Genomic DNA, 21,507 nt, shown 5'->3' with positions numbered 1-21,507 from the left:
GCAGGTTCTCACACACATACGTGCGCGCTTAGGGCACACACGTGGAGCCACTTGTGCCCAGATATTCAGGGACATCCTGTTCACAAAGACCAGCAGGTGCCCACAGGCACACACCTTCCACGCCCTGGAGCGGCCGACGTGGGCTTTAATGCTTCCCCAGCTGGACCTTCCTGCCTCTCGTCGTCTCTTTCCCTTTGCTGCTCCCTGACTGGCTTCTGAGAGCTTACTTCTCACCGTCTCCCGGTACCCAGACCCTGGCTTTGCTGTTTTCCCGACCCGCCTGCGGCATTGCTGGCCGGCCTGCCTGCCCAGTGCCCTTTAGAACTGCTGCCTCTTCTCTCCTCCTTCTGGCCACACACACACACCCCTGTGTGTCTCCATCCAGGACAGCGTGGGTCTGACTCATCTACCCTTCCCTCCCCACTCACCCTGCCCCTCCCCATCGCTGTCTCTCTCTGCAGCCTCGTCCCTGGCTCTCTCTACTCTGGATACTGGTCCCTTGTAAGTGCCGCAGACACCCTCTCTCTATTTTTGGCTAGTCTTGACTTTTTTTTATGGTGTATTTTGCCGAGCTGCAGTTTTTAATTTTAATGCGGTCCAATGTGTTTCCTTTATTTGTGCTTTATTCTCCCTCTCCATTTGCAAATCCTTCCTGGTGGATACTCTCCATTTTCTTCAAAGAGGGATAAGGTTTTGCATTCCCCGGCACCAGGTTTTTAAGTCTGTCTGGAACTCTTCTTGCCGTGTGGTGTGAGGTAGGGCTCCGACGTCTTTCATTCCCGCACTGCCTGTCCGTCCCCAGGGACTTGCAAGGCCTGCTTTGTCCCGGACGGAGCTCACATGCACACTGACCCATTTCTAGATGTTCTCCTTCCTGCCCTGGTTCCCTCTGTCCCTGTGCTGCTCCCACCACCTCAGCCGTAAAGCCAGGGAGGCACTAGCCCGGTCCCCTGTCCTAATACTACTTTGATAAGAACAAAAGGCCAAGAATGGGCAAGGCACAGGTGACTTTGCTGACAAAGTCAGCTTTTCAAATTATACACCCCCCTTCCCCAACACACACATGGTCAGGATTTAAGGACTGGGTTGACTCTTTTCCATACCCAACTCTGTCCGTGTGCATAATCTACATCCACGTTTATTTAGGTCTTTAAAAAATATCACTGGATTGGGGCACCTGGGTGGCACAGTCGGTTAAGCGTCCGACTTTGGCTCAGGTCATGATCTGGTGGTTCGTGAGTTTGAGCCCCACATTGGGCTAACTGCTGTCAGTGTAGAGCCTGCTTTGGATCCTCTGTCTCCCTCTCTGTCTGCCCCTCCCGTGCTTGTGCTCTCTCAAAAATAAAAACATTTTAAAGAAAAATCACAATATAAATTTTTCTCCACAAAGGTCATTTACCTCTTTTACCCATTTATTTTAGTTCCTTAATAAATTGTAATAGTACCATAACTTGGATAAAGTGGACAGTTCCCAGAAAGATGCAAACTACCCATCTGACTTAAGAAGAAACAGAGAATCTGAATGGACCCGTAACAAATAAAGAGGCTGACCTGGTAATCAGAACACCACCCACAGATCAAAACCACAGTGAGCAAGCACTCTGTGCCCAGCAGGACGGCTGGAATCAGAAAGCTGGGTGGCAGGTTTGGGTGAAGATGTGGAGAAACCGGAACCCCGTACACTGCTGGTGGGCATGGAAGAGAGCACAACCACTCAGGAAACCGTTCAGGCACTTCCTCAGGAAGCTAAACATAGAGGGGCGCCTGGGCAGCTGGCTCAGTTAAGCGCCCGACTCTTTTTGAGCTCAGGCCACGATCTCACGGTTCCGTGTCTGGCTCCAAGCTAGGCATGGAGCCTGCTTGGGATTCTCTCTCTCCCTCTCTCTGCCCCTCCCCCGCGCAGGCATGCTTTCTCTCTCTCAAAATACATCAACTTTAAGGAGCGCCTGGGTGGCTCAGTCGGTTAAGCGTCCGACCTCGGCTCAGGTCACGATCCCGCGGTTCTGGAGTTTGACCCCCGCGTCGGGCTCTGTACTGACAGCCCAGAGCCTGGAGCCTGCTTCAGATTCGGTGTCTCCCTCTTTCTTTACCCCTCCCCCACTCAGTCTCTATCAAAAAGAAACATTAAAAATTTTTTTAATTATTAAGAAAAGTTAAACATAGAATTGTCTTGTGCCCGAGCAATACCACTTGTAGGTTTACATGCAAGAAAAATGAAAACCTACATCCCCATGAAAACTTGTACGGGAACATTCCGAGCGGCATTTCACACCATCGCCCCTGATGTGGAAACACCCAAAAGCCCTGTCGGCTGATCGGCGGTGAATCACGACCCGGCCACGTAACGGAATGTTACTCGGTGGTGACAGGGAGCCGGGTACGGACACCTGATACTCCGTGGATGAACCCCGAACACACAGGGAGTGAAAACAGCTGGACACAAAAGGCCACACAGGGTACAATTCCATTTATACGGGACATCGAGAGGGACCGACGCAGAGACCGAAAGTAGGTCAGGAAGTTTCGTGGTTGCCTACAGCTGGAAGGTGGCTGCGGGCAATGGGGACCGGCTGGTGATGGGTGTGGGGTTTCTGTCTGGGGCGACGAGGAAACATTTGGAAATTTAGTAGTGGGGACGGCTGCACAACCCTGTGAATTTACACTGGAAAGTATTCACTAGTGCAGTCTGAGTGGGTGAATCGTATGGTAGGTGTTACCGTCGGCGTAAAGCAGCTGCCAAAAAAAATCGGTAACGGTATCTTTTTTTAAAAATGTAATTTCTAGCTCTTTGTATTTGGTGTAACGTAGGAGCCAGCAAACCGTGGCATACAGGCCAAGCCTGGCCTGCTGCCTGTTTTTGTAAATAAAGTTTTATTGGAACACAGCTGCGCCAATTCACGTCCGTGAATCTGCAGCTGTTTTCCTGCTACAGTATGACGGAGCTGGGTAAGTTACCGTAGACACTGGATGGCCTGCAGGGATGAAAATATCAGAAAAGTTGCAGAAAATGTTTGCCAACTCCCGTTGTAGGGGAACACGATTGCGTCTGTGCGCCGCTCTTGTATCCGCAGTCTTGCTGACTGACTTTTTTGGGGGTTTCTGTGCAGTTAGTTTTCCTTCTTTCTAGTCCTTGTAACTTATTTATTGTTCTCGCTCTCACTGGGCCGGCCACGACCTCTGTGCAGTGTGGAAAGGCAGTGATTCGGGTCTTCGTCTGCCTCTGGTCTTAGCAAGCCTCGGGTTGCTTTGCTGTGGACTGTGGCTGGATCCGCTGTGACAGAGGAAGCTGCCTACCTTCCTAGTTTATGAGAGCTGGTTTTTATTTGGCAAGTCATAAAAGGGGGCTCGCTCGTGGCCCTTCGTCTCTGAGCCTCTCTCCTCTCCTAGGCATGGTTCCCGGGGCGGGGGCGGCACCGGACCTTCCTTCTGTCCCCAGGCTGCACTCCGCAACAGCTACATAATTGAATCTGCTACCAGAGGTTTGTTTTTAATTTTATTGGAATTTTAAATTGCTTTGTTTCTTCCGTCTTTTATTAGTGCCAGTGGAAGCAGGTGCACTGGCAGGAATGTCATGGGGCTGTGGTTCTAGCCTTTTGGGGTCAGGGTTGGGGCGGGGGGATGAGGGGTGGGAACTGGGGAGAAGAGCCTCTCCCTGCTCCTCCTGGGTCAGCGAGCCCTTCCTCCTGTGAAGATGAGATGGGCCAGGAACCTCTTGTCCCTTTGTGGGTGTAGGGAGGGGGCTCCCACTCTCCGAGGGAGGTGGGGCAGGTAAAGTGTTGGAGCCTGCTGCCAGGCCCTGGGGGTTCTCTCCTGTTCTTATCTTCACATCACAGTGGAGTTAACAGGCCCACAAAGGGCCAGCCACTCACTTGTCCAAGAGCACACACGCCCCATTCACGGTACAGCCAGGATTTGACCCCCAGACCATCTTGGTCTCAAAGCTTGTGCCCTAGGGGCTTATGGGAAGGGGGGTAGGGTGGGTACACTGCTCTCACCTATAAAGAAGCAAGAGCGGTGGCTCACATCAGTCTCTTGGGGCAGCTGCCATTCCCTTCTCAGATGGCAGGTCCCTGAGAGCCACCCCCCAAGCCCCTACGGTGCCTCACCGGGGCGCTCCGCACAGCCTGAACTTAGAGCGGCGGTGACTCAAAGTTGATGTATCAACACCATGATGAGAAAGTCAAATACTTATTAGCAGGGAAGGCCCTGAGCGGCTGAGAAAAACAGGCTTCTGTCCCAGGTGTGGGCAGGTCCTGTTTGGGACCCAGGGACTCTGGCCCGCTGGGAGTAGCCCAAGATCTTAGGCCTGAGGTAGAGGAGGGGAAATGGACTCCCCCTGCCCACCGTACACACACATACACATCTTTTTTCCTTTGTCTGCAGGTCACTTTCTCCAGTCACCCGGCATAGGCTACAAGAGCCAACTGCCCAGACTCCTGGACAGAGGGCCACCCACACTCCTGACTCCTCTGTCTGACCTCAGGTCCCAGAGAGGTAAATGGTTTGCTGGCCATGTTCTGGGCATATGTGGTTGCTGTGCCTTGTGCAGCCTTGTGTCGTCAGGCTGCTCGGATCCCATTTTACAGGAATGGAGGGAGGGACTCTCAGACTGGGCCATGTCTTCCCCCGACCAGGCTTCTGACGTTTTATTGTCACAGGTGGTCAGAGCTGGATGGCTTCTCAGGTCCACCTGACCGGACGTCTTGCTTTACAGAAGGGAGAACGCTGGCCCTACGAGGCTGACCAACTTGTCCAAGGTCACACCGCACATGGCCCAGTTGAGACCTTTCTTCCGTGGTAAGAAATGCAGCACAGCCCACGGTCTGGTCACAGAGCTCAGGGAGAGCCCTTCCTGTCTCAGTTCTGTCTGAGGGGCCACAGGCACAAGAGGGTCTGCCTTAGGGCCTGACTGCCCCAAAGTCATGTCCAGGAGGAAAGGGCAGGAGACGACTCTGCCAGTTGTCCAGGCCTTGACCAGCAGCAGGGCACCCAATTCAATTTGCTTATCTCCCTTCCTGCCTCCCTCTTCCCTGTGCTTTTCAATTACAGGCAGAGTCAGTATCTTTTCTAGTAAGTACAAAGATGTCAAAGGGTCTGAGTGAGCCAGAGAAGAAGGATGTCCTTGGTGGCCCTCCACACTGACCAGTACAAGTCTTGGAGCAGAAGGATGGACTAGTCCGGGTCGTCATGCCTCGCCCTGCCTCCAGCTGCACAGGAGCAGTCATGGGTGAGAACACACATTCTTTGAGCCAGTAAGTCCACCATGGAAGAATAGATGTTTTTTCACAGATACACGTGCATGTACAAAGATTCATTACAGCACTGTTCAGAATAGCAAGAGACTAGAAACAACCTAAATGTCTATCAGAGAGGGATGGTTAAAACGTTATTCTTTAGCCATGTAATAGAATACCATGCAGCTGTTAGAATGAAGGCATTCTTTCTGTCAGGTGGTGAATAACTGCCAGGATATACTGGTAAGGAAGAAGGCAAGGGATTGAGAAGGGGAGGAGGTATAAGAGGTATTTAATGCTTCTCCTGCATGTGTGTATTTTTCAGGAGGGTATTTATGAAACTGCTAACACTGGTTTCCTCTGGGAAAGGGAGTTATTTTTCATTTTAAATTCTTGCTCTTTCTGAATTGGGTGCCATGGACAATCTATTCAGTGAAGTACTTAATGTAACAAAAGAGAACATGTTCTCCCTGGAGGTCCTATAAAGGAGTGACGGGGACTAGGCATTAAAAAACATGATTCCTTGAAACCAAAGCCCTCCCCCGCCCCAACAATTATCTGTCATTATTCGGTTTTTGATAAGGCAAGTTATTTCTCTATACTCCTATCTCCGAAAGAACACCAGCAGAAGACCCTCAATTTTGAGGATGTCGACATAATAACTTCTCTTCCTACAAATAACCCCAAAACAACATGAAGCAAAAATGCAAGTTCCATTTCTGGCAAAACTAGGTGATAGCTAACCCCCTAAACAACAGGTGGACAGGCTCCCCAAAGCAACAGAGATCAAGTGGGGCTGAGGGAGGAAGCAGAGAGAGGGTGCCGTGGCTGTAGAAATCTAAACCCCTTCTTTGCCGCAGTGGAACCAGGGATGCATCAGCTGGTTAGAGACCTTCCCTAGACCCACTTGGTTCTGAAGAGCAAAGAAGGTAGGGCTACATAAGAAATCCCACAAGTAAGCCATACTTGCAGGAACCTGTTTGTGAGGCAACTGGACGGAAATAGCCTCCTCCAGTGGCAAGTAATCAAAATTGAACCACCACAGTACTTAATCGAAAGGAAAATGAGAAGGAAAAGCAAAGCCCAAGTAAAAGCTGGCAAAAAACAAAACAAACCACTGCTTCCCATCAGAAAAATGTAGCCACAGAAGAGATGAAGATTATAGTTAAATATTTCATCGTGAAGGAGAGAACTTAGTAAACAATGGTTTCCATAAAGCAAAACCACAAAGAAGATATACAAGAGTAGAAGAAGAAACTTACTGTAAAAGCAAAAGGGGAAAATGGCGTGCATAAGGAAAACAAGGCACACACAAAAAAAGTAAAATGAAAGGCAAAAGACAGCCAATCTGTGCTTAACTAGAGCCCCCAAAGAAGGAAACTGAAATAATACAAGCCTTGGATCTGCCTGTCAAAAGGGCACGGGTACTGTGTTCTGGGAAAAAGATACTCTGAACAGTCAACCCCAAGACATATGCTAGTAAAGTAATAACATGAAAGATATGGAAAGATCAAAGTAAAATACGAAGAAAGAAAAATCAGGCTTCAACTTCTCCATGGCAACATTCAACATTAGAGGAGAATAGAATATGGTCTGCAAAGACCCTCAAGGAAACAAAGTGACCCAGGGATTATTTTTCATTCACTCAAGCAGAAAGTCGACAGATAGACCTTTCTGAACTTGGGAACTCTCGAAGTGCTGTTCACATGAGGCCTTAAGCCATATACAAGTGGACCAACTTTGGATGATGGGAAACTGAGGCACAGGAACTGGTGGTGAGCACTGGCCCTATTTCTCTCGGAGACAGACTGAAAATAACTGGGCGTAGTGACGTAACCACCGTTACAAGCCCTGGGATAGAGTAATGGTACCGCTAATAACAAAGCGGGGAGGGAAAGGAGGGATGGCAGTAGAAGCGCACAGATATCCCCATATTTAATAATTGGGAATAAAAGATATCCTTTCTTTTTTTAATGTTTATTTTTGAGAGAGCATGAGCAGGGTAGGGGCAGAGAGAGGGAGACCTAGAATCTGAAGCAGGCTCCAGGATCTGAGCTGTCAGCACAGAGCCCAACACGGGGCGAGAACCCATGAACTGTGAGATCATGACCTGAGCCGAAGTCAGATGCTTAACTGACTGAGCCACCCAGGTGCCCCCAAAGATATCCTTTTTAAATTTTTTTTTTTTTTTTTAACGTTTATTTATTTTTGGGACAGAGAGAGACAGAGCATGAACGGGGGAGGGGCAGAGAGAGAGGGAGACACAGAATCGGAAACAGGCTCCAGGCTCTGAGCCATCAGCCCAGAGCCTGACGCGGGGCTCGAACTCACGGACCGCAAGATCGTGACCTGGCTGAAGTCGGACGCTTAACCGACTGCGCCACCCAGGCTCCCCAAAGATATCCTTTTTAAAAAGTTGTTTTAAAGTTGTTTTGTTTTAATGTTTATTTTTGAGAGAGGGAAAGAAAGTGTGAGCAGGGGGAGGGGCAGAGAGAATGGGAGAGGGAGATTCCCAAGCAGACTCCCCACCATCAGTGCACAGCCCAATGCGGGGCTTGAAGTCACAAGCTGCGAGATCATGACTTGAGCTGAAATCAAGAGTTGGACGCCTAAGGGCACCTGGGTGATTCTGTTGGTTAAGTGTCTGACTTTGGTTCAGGTCATGATCTCACGGTTCGTGAGTTCAAGCCCCGTGTCAGGCTCTGTGCTGACAACTTGGAGCCTGCTTCAGATTCTGTGTCTCCCCCTCTCTCTCTCTGTCCCTCCCCCATTTGTGCGTGTTCTCTCTCTCTCTCTCAAAAACAAACATTAAAAAAGAGTTGGACGCTTAACTGACTGAGCCACCCAGGCATGCCCCCCTCCCCTTTTTTTAGTAATGTCTACACCCACTGTGGGGCTTGAACTCACAACCCTGAAATCAAGAGTTGCATGCTCTGTCAACTGAGCCAGCCAGGAGCCCCAAAAGATATCATTTAAAACTGATGTCAGGTAATGGAGGCTTAATACAAAGAAAGGAACTCTAAGAAAATGTAGAGAGAAAAAGGAAATACATTGATTTCATCAGTTTGCTCATTTTAAGGACAGTAATAGATACTGTTCCAAAGAAATAGAGGATTAGGGTATTACTTAAAGTTACAGCACTAGAACAAAATCAACCTTCTTTATGATTAGTAGGTACGCAAAGCAGCACAGATCACATAGACGTAGACTTTTCAAAACAATTAAAATAAAGCACAAAATAGACCAGACACCTGTCATATCAATAAACGTAAATGGGCTAAAACTCTCAAAAAAATTTAAAAAGCCATTCAGATTGGATCACAAAGCTTAATTCAACTCTATGGTCTATGAGTCACATCTAAACCAAGTGATTCAGAAAGGTTGAAATAAAAGGATTGGTAAAGTTTCAAGAAAAACCGTGAAGTAAAAAAGCAGAGGTTACCATCTTAGTAGACAAAATTGAACTCGTGCCAAAAAGTATTAAATATGGCAAAGAAGGATGCAATTCGCTGTGAAGATTTAAGGTATTGAGATCTCTGTGTTAAATGACATGGCATCACCATACATAAGGCCAAAGCATTAGGAGCTACGAGAAGAAATACACTGGGACACATTAGCGGTAGGCATCTAATTCAGTTCTCCATCCATGACAGGTAAGTAAGGACATGGAAGACATAAGTGACATAGTTAATGGGAAGACATAACTGGCATACGCCAAACTCTGAATCCTGGAAACAGCCACATCTTTTTTCTTTTTAATGTTTATTTTGAGAGCGCGAGTGAGCGCAAGGGGAGGGGCAGAGAGAGAATCCCAGGCAGGCTCTGTGCTGTCAGTGTAGAGCCTGACATGGGGCTTGAACTCACAAACTGTGAGATCGTGACCTGGGCCAAAACCAAGAGTCAGATGTTTAACTGACTAAGCCACCCGGGTGCTCCTCACATCTTCTTTCCAAGTCCCATTTAAAAAGAAAAGTCACAAAAAAATGACTACAGATGACGTCACAAAGAAAAATTTATTCAAGTCCAAAAAAAGTAGAAATCTTGAGGAACATTCTCTGAATCATAATGTATTATAACCAGAAATAATGAAATACAAAAGCACCTACCACCTGGGTCGATAGGTGGAACCCAGATGAGCCTTAGGTCAAAGAAGAAACCAAAATCACAAGAGGTTTTAAAAACAAAATACCTCCTCTTAGGACCTATCAGATATAACTAAAGCAGTGCTCAGAGAATTTGTAGCCTTAATTTTTCCTTTTTCTCCTTGTTTATCGGTATAAAGAGTTATGCTTCTAACTTAAGAAATTTTTCCTAAAACAAGGAAAGTAGGAATAATTTAATAAAAATAAATGCATAAGTGAGAAATGCATGAAGTGAGAAAAGGGTAATTACTAATAACTAAATACTAAAGTTGGATCTTTGGGGAAGGGAGAGAGGTAAGCTTTTAGCCAACTAACCTAATCAAGAAAAATGGGGTTTGGGCAGGGAGATGGGGGAGGGATGCACAATATAGACAAGAAATAAGAATGAAACCATCCTTGAAAAGAATTACAGGGGCTCCTGGGTGGCTTAGCGGGTGGAGTGTCCGACTTCAGCTCAGGTCATGATCTCAGGGCTCGTGGGTTCGAGCCCCACATGGGACTCTGCACTAGGGGTGTGGAGCCTGCCTGGGATTCTCGCTCTCTCTCTGCCTCTCCCCCTCTCAAAACAAATAAAAATAAATAAAAGAACTGTAAATTAATTTGTTCAGTCTCATACAAGTAAATTTGACAAGTGGATAAAATGAATACTTTTCTAGACAGACAAAATTTACCAAACTCATTTAAGGAACAGAATGGTCACAACAGATCAATTATTACAGAAGAATCAAAGAGCTACTCCAAAGACAGGCCCGGGCCCAGACTGTTTCAGAGAGGATCAACGAATCTTTAAGGAACAGATAATCCATTTCTTTTTTCTTCTTCAGTGTTTTATTTATTTTTGAAAGAGAGCATGAGTGGGGGAGGGGCCGAGAAAGTGGGGGACAGAGGATCTGAAGCGGGGTTCTGCACTGACAGTGGAAAGCCTGACGTGGGGCTCAAACTCACGAACCATAAGATCGTGACCTGAGCCAAAGTCACACGCTCAACTGACTGAGCCACCCAGGTGCCCCAGATCCATTTCTACTTAAGCTGTCACAAAGCATCGAGAAAGCCGAAAGCCTCCGTTCTATGAGGCAAGCAGAACAGTGATAGCGAAACCCAACAAAAGGCGTTCCAAAACCTGAAGGCTAATCTCACTAATGAAATTGAAGCAAAACTCCTACATGAAACAACAAAGCCAGTCTGGCAATATATTAAGATATTCACCATGACCAGGTGGGATTTGACCAGGAATGCAAGGGTAGTTCAATGGTAAGGAATCCCTGTCATTATTCCTATTAAAAGACAAAAAAACCCATATGGTCATCTTCATGGACACTGAAAAGGCATTTGCTAAGCTTTAACTTCCATTGTTGATTTTTTAAAATTCTTAATAAAACAGGAACACAGGGACACTTACTTAACCTGCTAAACATCTGCCCCCTGCACACCAGCATTTTACATAATCAAAGCTTCTCATTAAAGTCAGGAATGAAGCAAGAGTGTCCATTATCACGAATATTATTTTTCATTGTTCCAGGGATAGCAGCAGACACTATTAAATAAGACAAATCAAAGTATAAAACTTCCGAAGTAGGAAGTAAAATTATCATTTGCACACAATCTAATAGCGTAACTGGAAAATCTAAGAAACCAAATTGAAAAACCGTTACAAACAATAACAGAATTCAGTAAGGGGGCGGGAGTTAATAGCCTTTATATAAATAACTTCCGTTTCAGGAAGAAAAGAGTAGCCCCAAACGGGTAACTATCCAGAAGTCAACTTTTAACATATGTGCAAAAAGCTAGATGAGGCAGACATCAAAACGTTCCCAGGGACAAAAAAAAAAAAAAGTCTGAGCAAACAAAGGTTTTATCATGTTCCTGGAGGGCATCAACATAAAAAAATCATTTCTTCCTGAACCATAAATTTCATGTAATCCCGGGGAAAAAACACCCAACAGGATTTTTTGCTCTCTCCTAGATAAGTTGCTCCTATAAGTTCAGACAGAAAAATAGCCCAGGAAATTCTGTGTGGGGGGGAGGTTGGGGAATGAACAGGAACAGCAACCCCCCCCCAAATATGAAAAGGGGGTTATGTACGTGCTACAATAGGGATGAACCTATAGGGATGAGCTTGAAAACGTGGTGGTGCTAAGGGAAAGAAGCCAGTCACAAAAGGCCACGTGCTGTAGGATTCCCTTATCATCAAAGTCCAGAATAGGGGACTCTGCAAAGAAGGGGAGCAGGGGATCAGAGAGTGACTGCGGATGGGGTAGGGGTTTCTTCTTGAGGTGACAGAAATGTTCTAAAATTTGCTGTGCTGATGGGTGCAAGATTCTGTAAATATACTAAAAAACCATTAGTTGTATGCTTCAGATGGGTGGGTTTTATGGTATGTGAATCATATTTCAATAACATTAAAATTCTTAATGTATTACAACTATAATAATTACCATAGCATTGCACTGATGAATATGCTTGGATCCATACCTCCTGCTTTATACCGTGTATTTAAAAAACCATAAAAGAACTAGAGGAAACCCTGATCTCAGCATGAGGAAGGATATTCTAAGTATGACACAAAATCCAGGGGCCATAAAAGGAAATACAGATCTCACTTCACAAAGAAAATGTCTTCATGGCAGAATCAAAGACAAATGATAAATCGGGGAAACCATATGCAATTCAAATGACAGACCGAGGTCTAATTCCGTTATATGCAAAGAGCTCCTGTAATTCAATAAGGACAAAACCTACCCAACTGAAAAAGATGGACCAAGGAGATGAATCAGTTCAAAGAGAAAACAGATGGCCCAGACATGAGAAGATATTCATCCTCATTCATGTTACATGTTAATCTAAAACTGCGCTGGGATCCTGTTTTTCTCTGATGAGGTGAGCAGAGCCTAGAAGTTTTGAGACGGTGCCGTGATGGGCGAGGGTGTGGGCAGACAGGCTGTCTCACACACAGTTGTCTGAGTATGTTAATCAGACCACATAGCTCAAAATGACAAGTATAAATACCTTGGACCCTCGAGAAGTCTATCCTGCAGTTTTGCTCACACCTTTGTGACACACACATGTGGTTGCTGATCGCTGCACTGCTTGTAATGGCAACGGGCAGGTCCAGTGTATATAGAGGACTGGTCAAATGAAACACAGTTCGCCCTTGCTCTGGAAAACTAAGGGGCTGAAGAAGGAAGAAGCTCTTTAGATGCTGACCCACAGGGCCCACTGGGAGGATGTGTGACTGTGTCCCAGGTGTGCTGGGTTGTGCAGAGAACGTCTGGAAGGACACACAGGACGACGGTGGCTGCCTCTGAGAAGGGGAGTGGGCAGCCGTACGACAGGAGCGAGATGGGGACTTTTGTCTGTATACACGCCCCTCGTTCCTCTTGTATACTGGACCACATGAGTGTACTACCTTGTCTAAAGATAAACACAGAACAAGAAAGAAAAAAGAGCAGCGGTGTAAGCACAGTGATGAGTGGCAACCACTCCTGAGCTGTGGGACGGAGCCAACGGGGAGGGGGTGGGAACTGTGGGGAAGAGGAGGCAGAGATCTTCAAAGAGACAAGAGCAGTTCAGTTCCAACCAACAGCTGCAGTTCAGGAACCCAGGCCTATGTTGCCAGATCCTCTGATTTTTTTTTTCCCCCAAGAGACATTAAAAATCCAGGTTATTATGCAAATCTCCCTGTTTTCAAATGTTTCCAAATACTGCAACTTTTCAAAAACCCTACGGTGGCTACAGATAATCAGAGGGTTTGTCATCCCTATCCTAGATGGCCAAGGAAGACAGACCCTTGGAGATCACCAAGTCCAGCTCCCTAATTTGACACACTGAAAAAGCAAGGCCCAGAGAGGGCAAGGACCTGCCCAAGGTCACATAGCAAATCAGGCCCCAAGCTAGGATCCCATTCACGAGTATTTGCTTCCACACTGTCCTACTCTCTGCTGACAGCACAGGAAAATGGTGATTGAGACAGACGTAGTGCATCGTGGGGTCACAGACACGGGGCTGGGGTCAGAGGGCTCCTGGAAGGAGGTCGCACCCTGTGGGAGTCAGCCAAAGGGGGTAGGTGCTGTCGTGGGGGAGGCAGCACAGCACAGGCAAAGACCGGGAACAGGGTGAGTTCTGGGCAGGGTCGTGGTGGGTGGACATGCCAGTTCGGATGGCATTCCCTCTGCATCTGCCCCACAGAGGCTTGGCTGGGGGAAGCAGGACGTGTCTAGGAACACGGCAAGCTCTGTGGGTTCAGCGGACAGCAGAAGGGGGCAGGGGAGGGCGTGCACTCACACTTACGCAGCTCCCGGCTCTTGCTCGGGCAGGCCAGGTGCTGGCCCGGTGGGTTCTGGGTCCTCTGGAGACAGGCCAGCATGGCTGAGCTGGGGGCCCGTGGCGGGGTGCACTCTGCGGCAGGGTCCCTGTGAGGAGGGAGATGAGGTGCTTGTCACTCAGGCTGCTCCGTGCGGGCCTCCCACCTCCCCAGGCTGGGGTCACTGCCAGCAGCCTCCCCACTACCCAGCAGAGCGTCAGAGACTTTCAAAGGAGACGCCCCTTCTCCCTTATCCGGCGGGGAGGAGGACACTGAGGCCCGGAGGCGTCAAGAGGCTCATCCGTGGCCTCACAAGAAGGAAAAGATTCCAGATCTCAGGGCGTCTGGGTGGCTCAGTCGGTTAGATGTCTGACTCTTGATTTTGGCTCAGGTCATGATTTCATGGTTTGTGGGTTCAAGCCCTGAGTTGGCTCTGTGCTGATAGCATGGAGCCTGCTTGGGATTCTCCCTCTATTTCTGCCCTGCCCCTCTCAAAAATAAACTTAAGAAAAAAAGAATCCAGGTCATGAGTGGTGGATTTCCACTGTGATGGGGCCAGAACAGAACGGTCAGACATGTCCTGGCCCTGCCCATTGTGCGGGTCACCTCCTCCAGGGGGCCTCCCTGATGCCCCCACGCCTGGACACATCCGCACCCCCTCCCTTCCAGTGGGTTGTGTCCTCTGGCTCTCTTGTCACCACCTCTGTCCCTGCTCTTCAGCCTCGGGCTCATGGAGGGCAAAGGCCCCATGTGGTCATCTTTGGAAGCTACATGAGGGGTACCCAGGAACTGCCAGTGTGCATGTGGGTGTTCCAGCGTTTTGGAATGTTGATCTGGGGCATTCTCCCGGCACCCCTACAGGAAGACGTCCAGGACGGCATTGCTGGGAGAAAGCGTGATCTCCCGCCCTGATCCCCACTGAGCCTGACTGAGCCCTGAGCCCAGGTCCCAAGGACTCCCTGCCTGAGCTCCCCACCCCAGACAGGAAGGGCAGGGCCGCCCAAGGCAGCTCTACCCTGCCAGGCTGGGCAGGGTCCCCCACAGGTGGCAGCTCAGATGAGGCTCCAGACAGGTCCACGTTGTGCTCACTTGCCCAGAGTCAGATGCCCAGTGTTTACAAGGAAATATGCACTTTTATCTTCGAAAAACCCACTTGCCCGAGAACACAGAGCCTCTGAGGGGCAGGGTGAGCCTGCCCTGGAGGCCATGGAGAAAAGACAGGAGTTTTCCCCGCAAGGGCCCCTCCCTTCCTCTCTCCTCGGTAAAGAGCCAGAGCCACGGGCCCAAGCCACCCCTGATGTCCACCCACCCCGGGCACTGGATCCCCACTACCTCCTGACCCCACCCCACCCATGTCTTGAGCAGCCAAGCTGGGCCAGCTCAATCCTCTCGCCAGTTCTTTAAAAAAAAAAAAAAAAAGAAGAAAGAGGAGGGGGTGTGTGTTTAAGGGGAAGAAAGGGGAGTTATTTAATACTAAACAGGTGTCTGGAGCCCTTAAATTCTGCTGCTTTCTTCTAATAATGAAGTATTCATGAGGAAAAGCCTTTTTTCACTACTTTCTTAAGATACTAATTTCACAACAAGCTCCTTGTTACGGCGCAATTATTCCAATCTTGAATTTCCCCGAGACGGTTGCAGCCTCCTGTCTGTCCTGGCCTCTCGGTAAATGAAAGACAATCACGTAACCACCTTTCATTATGCTCTATTTTACTTTCAGCAAAGGTACCCTGAAAGAAATGATTTACTCTGAAAGGGACTTTTATTCAGTTTCAAAACCAATTTTCTCCTATTACTGTCTCAAAAAAAAAAAAAAAAAAGAAAGAAAGAAAAGAAAAAAAAAGTAGGGGTGAATGGGGGAGGGGAGGCGGTTCTCCCCCTCCCCCCACCCCCAATCGCCAGCCTTAACGCAGCGACGATGCACGCGCAGTCAGAGCTGCAGTATCCACTTCCCGGCTTTGATTTCTGGTAATTTTAAAATATGCCATTACAATCAGGCAGAAATTACACAGTTTAAAAAGGGAATGAAGTGGGGCTTATTGCAGGGATGAAAGCCCTTGACTGCAGGAAGGAGGCACTGAGCCTCGGGGACTGGGGACTTGGGCCCTTCAGGATATAGCTGTGCACACACTCTGCCCCGCTCGGACACCTGGGGACACGTGGGCACGATGCCGTCACACGCTCACTACGGACATCTCCCGAGATGGGCACAGTGCTGCCCATCCTTACCAGTGGTGCCGCGCCCCTCCACGCCCCCTGGCGCCCTCTCATGCACAAGCAGGCTGTCCATGGTCATGCACAATGGTGTGTGCACCTGGAAGGTAAGAGCCCAGCAGCCCAGCATGGTGCCCCCTTCTCACTGCTCTGACACAGGGTTTGGGGGACAGAGGGGAGAGCCGGAGAAGGCCTGCCAGCTGCAGGTGAAAGCCCTCTCGGGGAGACCCAAGCCAGAGAGAGGCCACACCCTGCGCAGGGCCACGCAGCAGGCAGTGGTGTGTAAGCCTCTCCACCCTCCCCCCCCCCCCCCCCCAGCAGGCAGCCTGCAGGCCAGGCCAGGCAACCTGGAACCTACATACCCCTACCCCAGTGCCCACTGTGTGACCCCAGGGGAGCTACCGCCCCTCTCTTGTAAAAGAGGCTCCCTGACCCTCCCAGGTCATTATCCACCAGGGTCCAGACAATGCCCAACACTCCCCCCCACCCCGCCCTCGTGCACAGGTCCTTCCTCCTTCTTGCCTTTCACTGGGTGCCAGGGGCCCAAGAAGCCCAGCCCCTGTCCAGGCCCCCCCACAACTCCCCTTGGGCCACACATTACAGCATGCTTTGCAGCTGAAAGGGGCAGGCTGGGGGCTGTAGTTGTTGGGGGTGAGGGGCAGACTGCCTCATTTGGGGCGCCTCTGGACCCCATCAGCTGCCCTCCCGGTGAGGCTCTGGTTTTCAGAATGCTCTGATGATGGACACCTAGGCGGTTCTGGGAGCCAACAGGTCACCTGCCCCAGCTCAGGGCAGGGGGGGGAGCGACAGAGGATCCTGCCCCCCCTCCCCTGCCACCACCGAGGGAACAGAATCCATGTTAAGGTCTCAGCTCAGTGCAACTGCCTGAATCATTTTATCCCTCACTTCTGGAGGACCGGCAGGCAGGGCCCTGCTGCCTGAGAGACCATCTTCACTTGAAGAGGAAGGGCTTTTCTCTCTGTGCCTCTAATCCCAATTCACTGCTCATTTTCCCAGGAACCCTGTGCCCTACTGCTGGGGCACGTTGTGGGTGGGAGGGGGTAGGAGCCGGCCGAGCACGATGACGAGTGGGTTACCACCAGTTCCCACATCATCCCAACCATCTACAACAGGACAAAGACCCCTCTCCTTGCCCTTCAATGTCTCTCTGGCCCCAGAATAGAGCCCAGCCTTCTTTGCCTGCACCCTCCCCCTCCACCGCCCTAGCTCTTCTAGACCTCCCTCCAGCTGGCTGCCCCACACGCCCAAACCTTTGCCTGTGCTGGCCCCTCTGCCTACAGCACCGCCACCCCAATCCATTTTAACTCAGACTCTGGCTCAGCTGTCCCCTCCTCTGGGCATCCCTCCTCACAGTCCTAGTCACGCCGAGTTGTAAGTGCCAATTTTCACGTCTGTCTCTCTCCACTGGACTGTGAGTTTCTCGGGGGCAAGGACCATGTCTTATTTGTCTCTTTCTCCTGGTGCCTGGCAAAGAGCAATCATTTAATAAATAGGTGCTGAATGAAGGGCTGAATCAATGAATCCGTTATTGTCAGACGAAGTGACCAAGGCCCAGAGAAGTCGAGCATCCTGCACAAGGTCACACAGCAAGCTGGGGACAGGAATGGGGCAGGCGCCTAAAACACTGACCCCCCCCCAAGGTTCTTTGCCTTGACCCCACCTTGCCCCCTCTCTGCTTGGCATCATCCCATCTGCAGAAAGCCAGCACCCTGGAGGCCCCACCCAGACTCATGACTCCCCAAGCCAGGGACCGTCCTGGGAATGCTGCTCATTTTGAAACCCTATCTGCAAATCAGGCTGTTTATACGCCCAAGGTCTTTTGTGACTTTAATAAAAAAAAGGGGGTGGGGGGAGGGAGGGAGAAAATGTCGCAAGCCTCAATGATTAGAATGCTTTGGCATCATTCCTGACGTGGGGGCTGATAAGACGTCTTATCTCAGAGGCACCCCTAGGAAAAGGTCCCCTCCACCAGATAACGCCCCCAGCTGTCGATATGCCCTTTCATGGCTGAGGATTTAGATAAAGGAAATGTGACAGGGGAGGGGAAAGAAAGGAAGGAACTTTCCAAGTCCGAGGAGGAATTGAGTCTGTGCTGCTTGCCTTGGCAGAACAATGCATAGGAGAAGGATGTCTAAAGGGTCTTTATTTTTATTAAAAAGAACAGGGAATTGGGGCCTTTGGCCCTGCCTGCTTTCTGTCATCTCTCCCAGCCTGTCTGGCTGCAGGGGGCCTCGGGAAGCCCCAGCCAGTGGGAGGGGGAAGCTCACAAGTAACTATACACACATTAGTACTAATAATAGCGCTTCCCATTTATCGAAGTTTCCCTCTGTGCCACACCCCACGTGCATCCTGTCCGTTATACCTCACCGCAGCTTCCTAGCAGCCTCTGGGGTGGGTGCTGTTTTAGCCCCATTTCACAGATTAGGAAATGGTCACGGAGAAGGGAAGGAATCTGCACAAGGTCATGCAGCTTTTAGGTGTCACTCCCAACCAGAGACTGCACCCTCAGCCCCACACCATGTGGCCCCCACCCCTGGATCAATCTTGGGGGGGGGCCCTCAGTCCCCAGCTTCTAGGCAGCTGGGCAGGAAGGAGCAGAGGCAAAGGCCTGCTTCTCTCCAGTGCCCAAATCCACTTTGATTCTCCTCCAGGAGGGCCTGGGATCACAGAGAGGGAGGTGAGGAGGGGAAGGAGGAGGAGGGGCTCCCAGGAGGCCACTTACTCATCCCATAAACATTCACAGAGGACAGCGTGTGAGGCCTGTGTTGGGCAGAACAATACTGAGCTGAATATATTGCAGACCCTGCCTCTGTGAGAACGTTTTGAGGTGCCTGTCATCTACCCACCCATTCCCTTCCTCCCTCCCTCGTTTGTTCGTTCATTCATTCATTCATTCAGGCAGCAAACACTCCCTGAGCATCTTTTGAGGGCCAGTCCAGTGCCTCGTGGGCTGTACAAAAATCGGTTAAGAATGTTTCTGCTAAAGAGAACATCCAGTAAGAACGGACTTCCCACTCCCGAATCCAGCCCATTGAAAGTGAACTTTCCTGGCTTCTCCCTCCAGCTGCTCCTATTTCTCTCAGGTGGCAGTTGGACAGAGCTTTCCCTCATGCATCCTGCAGGTCAGCAGATGGTCCCTTGCCAGGCCGGGCTGGCCCTAAAGCAGGGCAGAATATGAGGACATGCTTGGAGAGGCTGTGACCTCATGAAGGCCATGGCCATCCACTTCCAGCCTGTGTCTTTCCCCTGCTCCTGGAGCTGTCTGCTCTGGCCTCCTTGGCTCTACTCAAGGCCAAAGACTAGCTGTGGCTTGGAGGGGAAGGTCATGCCAGGCCCTTCCCAGTGTGCAATGAGAATAGGAGTTCACAGAGGAAAGCTGTGGGTGGCACGTGCCCACACCAGGGTTCTGATTGGCTGGTTCTGATTGGCTGAGTGATCTGGAGGAAGTCACCGTCCCTCCCTCTCAGTTTCCCTCACTGAACCTTGATGGGGCGTAGACCAGTGGATCTTGTAGGAGGTGCTTCCAGCCTAGACATGTGGGGATGTTACGATTTAGTTTTCAAACAATCCAGTGCACTAACTGTGTGCAAGGCAACAGGGCTAGGTCTTCTGTTGGCACACGGGGGGGTGGGGGGGGGCGGGGTTCTAGATGCAGCCTGTACTTGAGGGATTCAGAATCTTGAGTTGGGATAAGACAGGGAGCTGGAGAAATCCAGCAGTTCACATGGAGTGCTGGGTGGACCGTTAGGACTCTTAGGACTCTGAGTTTCCTAACGGGTTGAAGGAGTTGCCCACTACTCCTCGGGGGCCCCACAAACCTCCAAGGGGGAGGACGCAGGAGCTGCCCACAGTTCTCACCTTGATCCTTCCCCTGCCCCCGCTGCTGTACAGGAAGCCTTATTCCTCCTCACCCTGTCCTGGCCACAGAGCCTGACCCCACCTACAGGGAAGAATGTGTAATGGAGGTGGGAGGCCAGGGCTTGGGGAAGGGAATGAGCACTGGACTGGGAGCCTGGGAGAGTTGGAGTCAGATCTTGATTGTGTGGCCTCAAGTCACTTTATCTGTGACCGTCTCCAGCACCACAAGTCAGGCCAGCTCGAAGCCTCAGAAGCTCAGTCCTCCATAAACAGTGGAGGGGCAGGAACATCGCCTGCCTCTGGCTAGGACAGAGGGGCGGAGGGACCCTTGCCCAGAAGTACCATAGGGAATCAGGGTGCACAGCCCCTCCCCCACAATAGGAAGATCCACTGTCTGTCTCTTTCTTCCTCTTCTTGGTCTCTCTCCCTGTCCCTTACTCCATCTGCCTTCCCGTCCTGGCGTCTCTCTTCTTCTTTCCTGCTGTCCCTCCTTCTTGTTCTCTTCCTGACCCCACTCTCCCCTACTCCTCCCCCCCCCCATCCCACTCTGTCTCTCTGCAGGGCAGCCAGAGTAGAAGCCCACCCCCATCCCCCCTCCTGCAGCTCCCTCCCCCATCCCTGTTCTGAGCCTGAGGCCTTCCAGGGGACCCTGTTAATAATTAAATGTTAATCTAAAAAGCAATTTGAGCTGCGGCTAGGCAGATCTGGTTAGAGATTACATTAGCATGGAGGAGGCGAGGGTAATTTTCTTTAACCCCTCTCCTGATCTCTCAAGCCCGGGAATCTTCAAGTCGCACCACCACTGCTGATTAAACTGGCGCAGGGCTTGGCTGTGGATAAGGGGTCTGTGAAAAGTGATTATTTCCCCACTGCCATTTGGGTTGCAGCACCAGAAGGGGATTTTCACTTTCTTTTTTCAAAGGTTGGGGTGGAGGGGCACTGCCCCCTTCAACAGGCCGCCTCATCTACCGCCAGGATTACTGCTGCATCCATCCCCACACCCCCACAGGGCCAGAGGTCTCTCCAAAATGCAAATCTGGCCACAAAGCATCCCTGGCTCCCTCTGTTCCCAGGACAGAGATTCCATCCTGGGAGTTGGCCTGGGAGACAACTCTCCATTCAGTCTAGGTCCAGCCCTGGGCTGGGCACTGGAGCCAGAGAGGCGGGCAGTTTTGGGGTGCCAGGAGACACCAAAAAGTGAACTGACAATCACGAATTCAGAGGGCAGGCAGCCTCAGCAGAGCCTTGTGGTGAGCGCAAGCTTCTCACCACCACACGTGCAGGCCTTTGCCCATGGAATCCCTTCTGCCTGCAAGCCCTTCCTGAGTCTCTACCCGCCCCTTGAAATTCTACTTGACTTTCAGCTGGAGTCCAGGTTCCTCAAGGGCTTCTCAGAAACACATAGGTGCTTGATAAATGTCTGATCAATAATCCAACTAATGGGAGTTCCTTGCGTGGCTCTCTCTGATCCCTTCTCCATGGGTATATGATACTATGACCAGTGGCCGTGCATAGTAGGCCCCTAGGAAACCATCTCCTGAAGGAAGGATGGGCAAGAAGCTGGCCCAGGGTGTTGAGGCAAAACAGGGCTCAGAAAATGACCAACTAGGACAGAGGGGGCGGTTTAGGGTGGGTGGCTCTCCCGAGCCCTTCAGCACCACGGCCAGCTCCCAGTGCGAGCGCCCCGGCGGAAAGGGGCAGGGCAGAGCCTGGGAGCACAGTGACATCAGTCACCATGGGA

The 21,507-nt window shown here is 50.3% G+C and overlaps 1 protein-coding gene across 1 annotated transcript in view; it reads right to left on the bottom strand.

Moving 5' to 3' along the window:
- Positions 1–21,507, bottom strand: part of FAM222A (family with sequence similarity 222 member A) — a 55,515-nt gene that overhangs the window by 11,866 nt on the left and 22,142 nt on the right. The window contains exon 2 of the mRNA XM_047088332.1: positions 13,658–13,785. Coding sequence (XP_046944288.1) covers positions 13,658–13,739 — 82 coding nt within the window. The 5' untranslated portion in view covers positions 13,740–13,785. The remainder of the gene's footprint in view (positions 1–13,657; positions 13,786–21,507) is intronic.

Source organism: Lynx rufus, unplaced genomic scaffold (genome assembly GCF_022079265.1).
Source record: "Lynx rufus isolate CCGP_SWC_20201006 ecotype Redwood Valley unplaced genomic scaffold, mLynRuf1.p SCAF_24, whole genome shotgun sequence".
Taxonomy (NCBI): domain Eukaryota; kingdom Metazoa; phylum Chordata; class Mammalia; order Carnivora; family Felidae; genus Lynx; species Lynx rufus.
The sequence above is the reverse complement of the archived record's forward strand: the minus strand, read 5'-3'. Positions and strand labels throughout refer to the sequence as shown.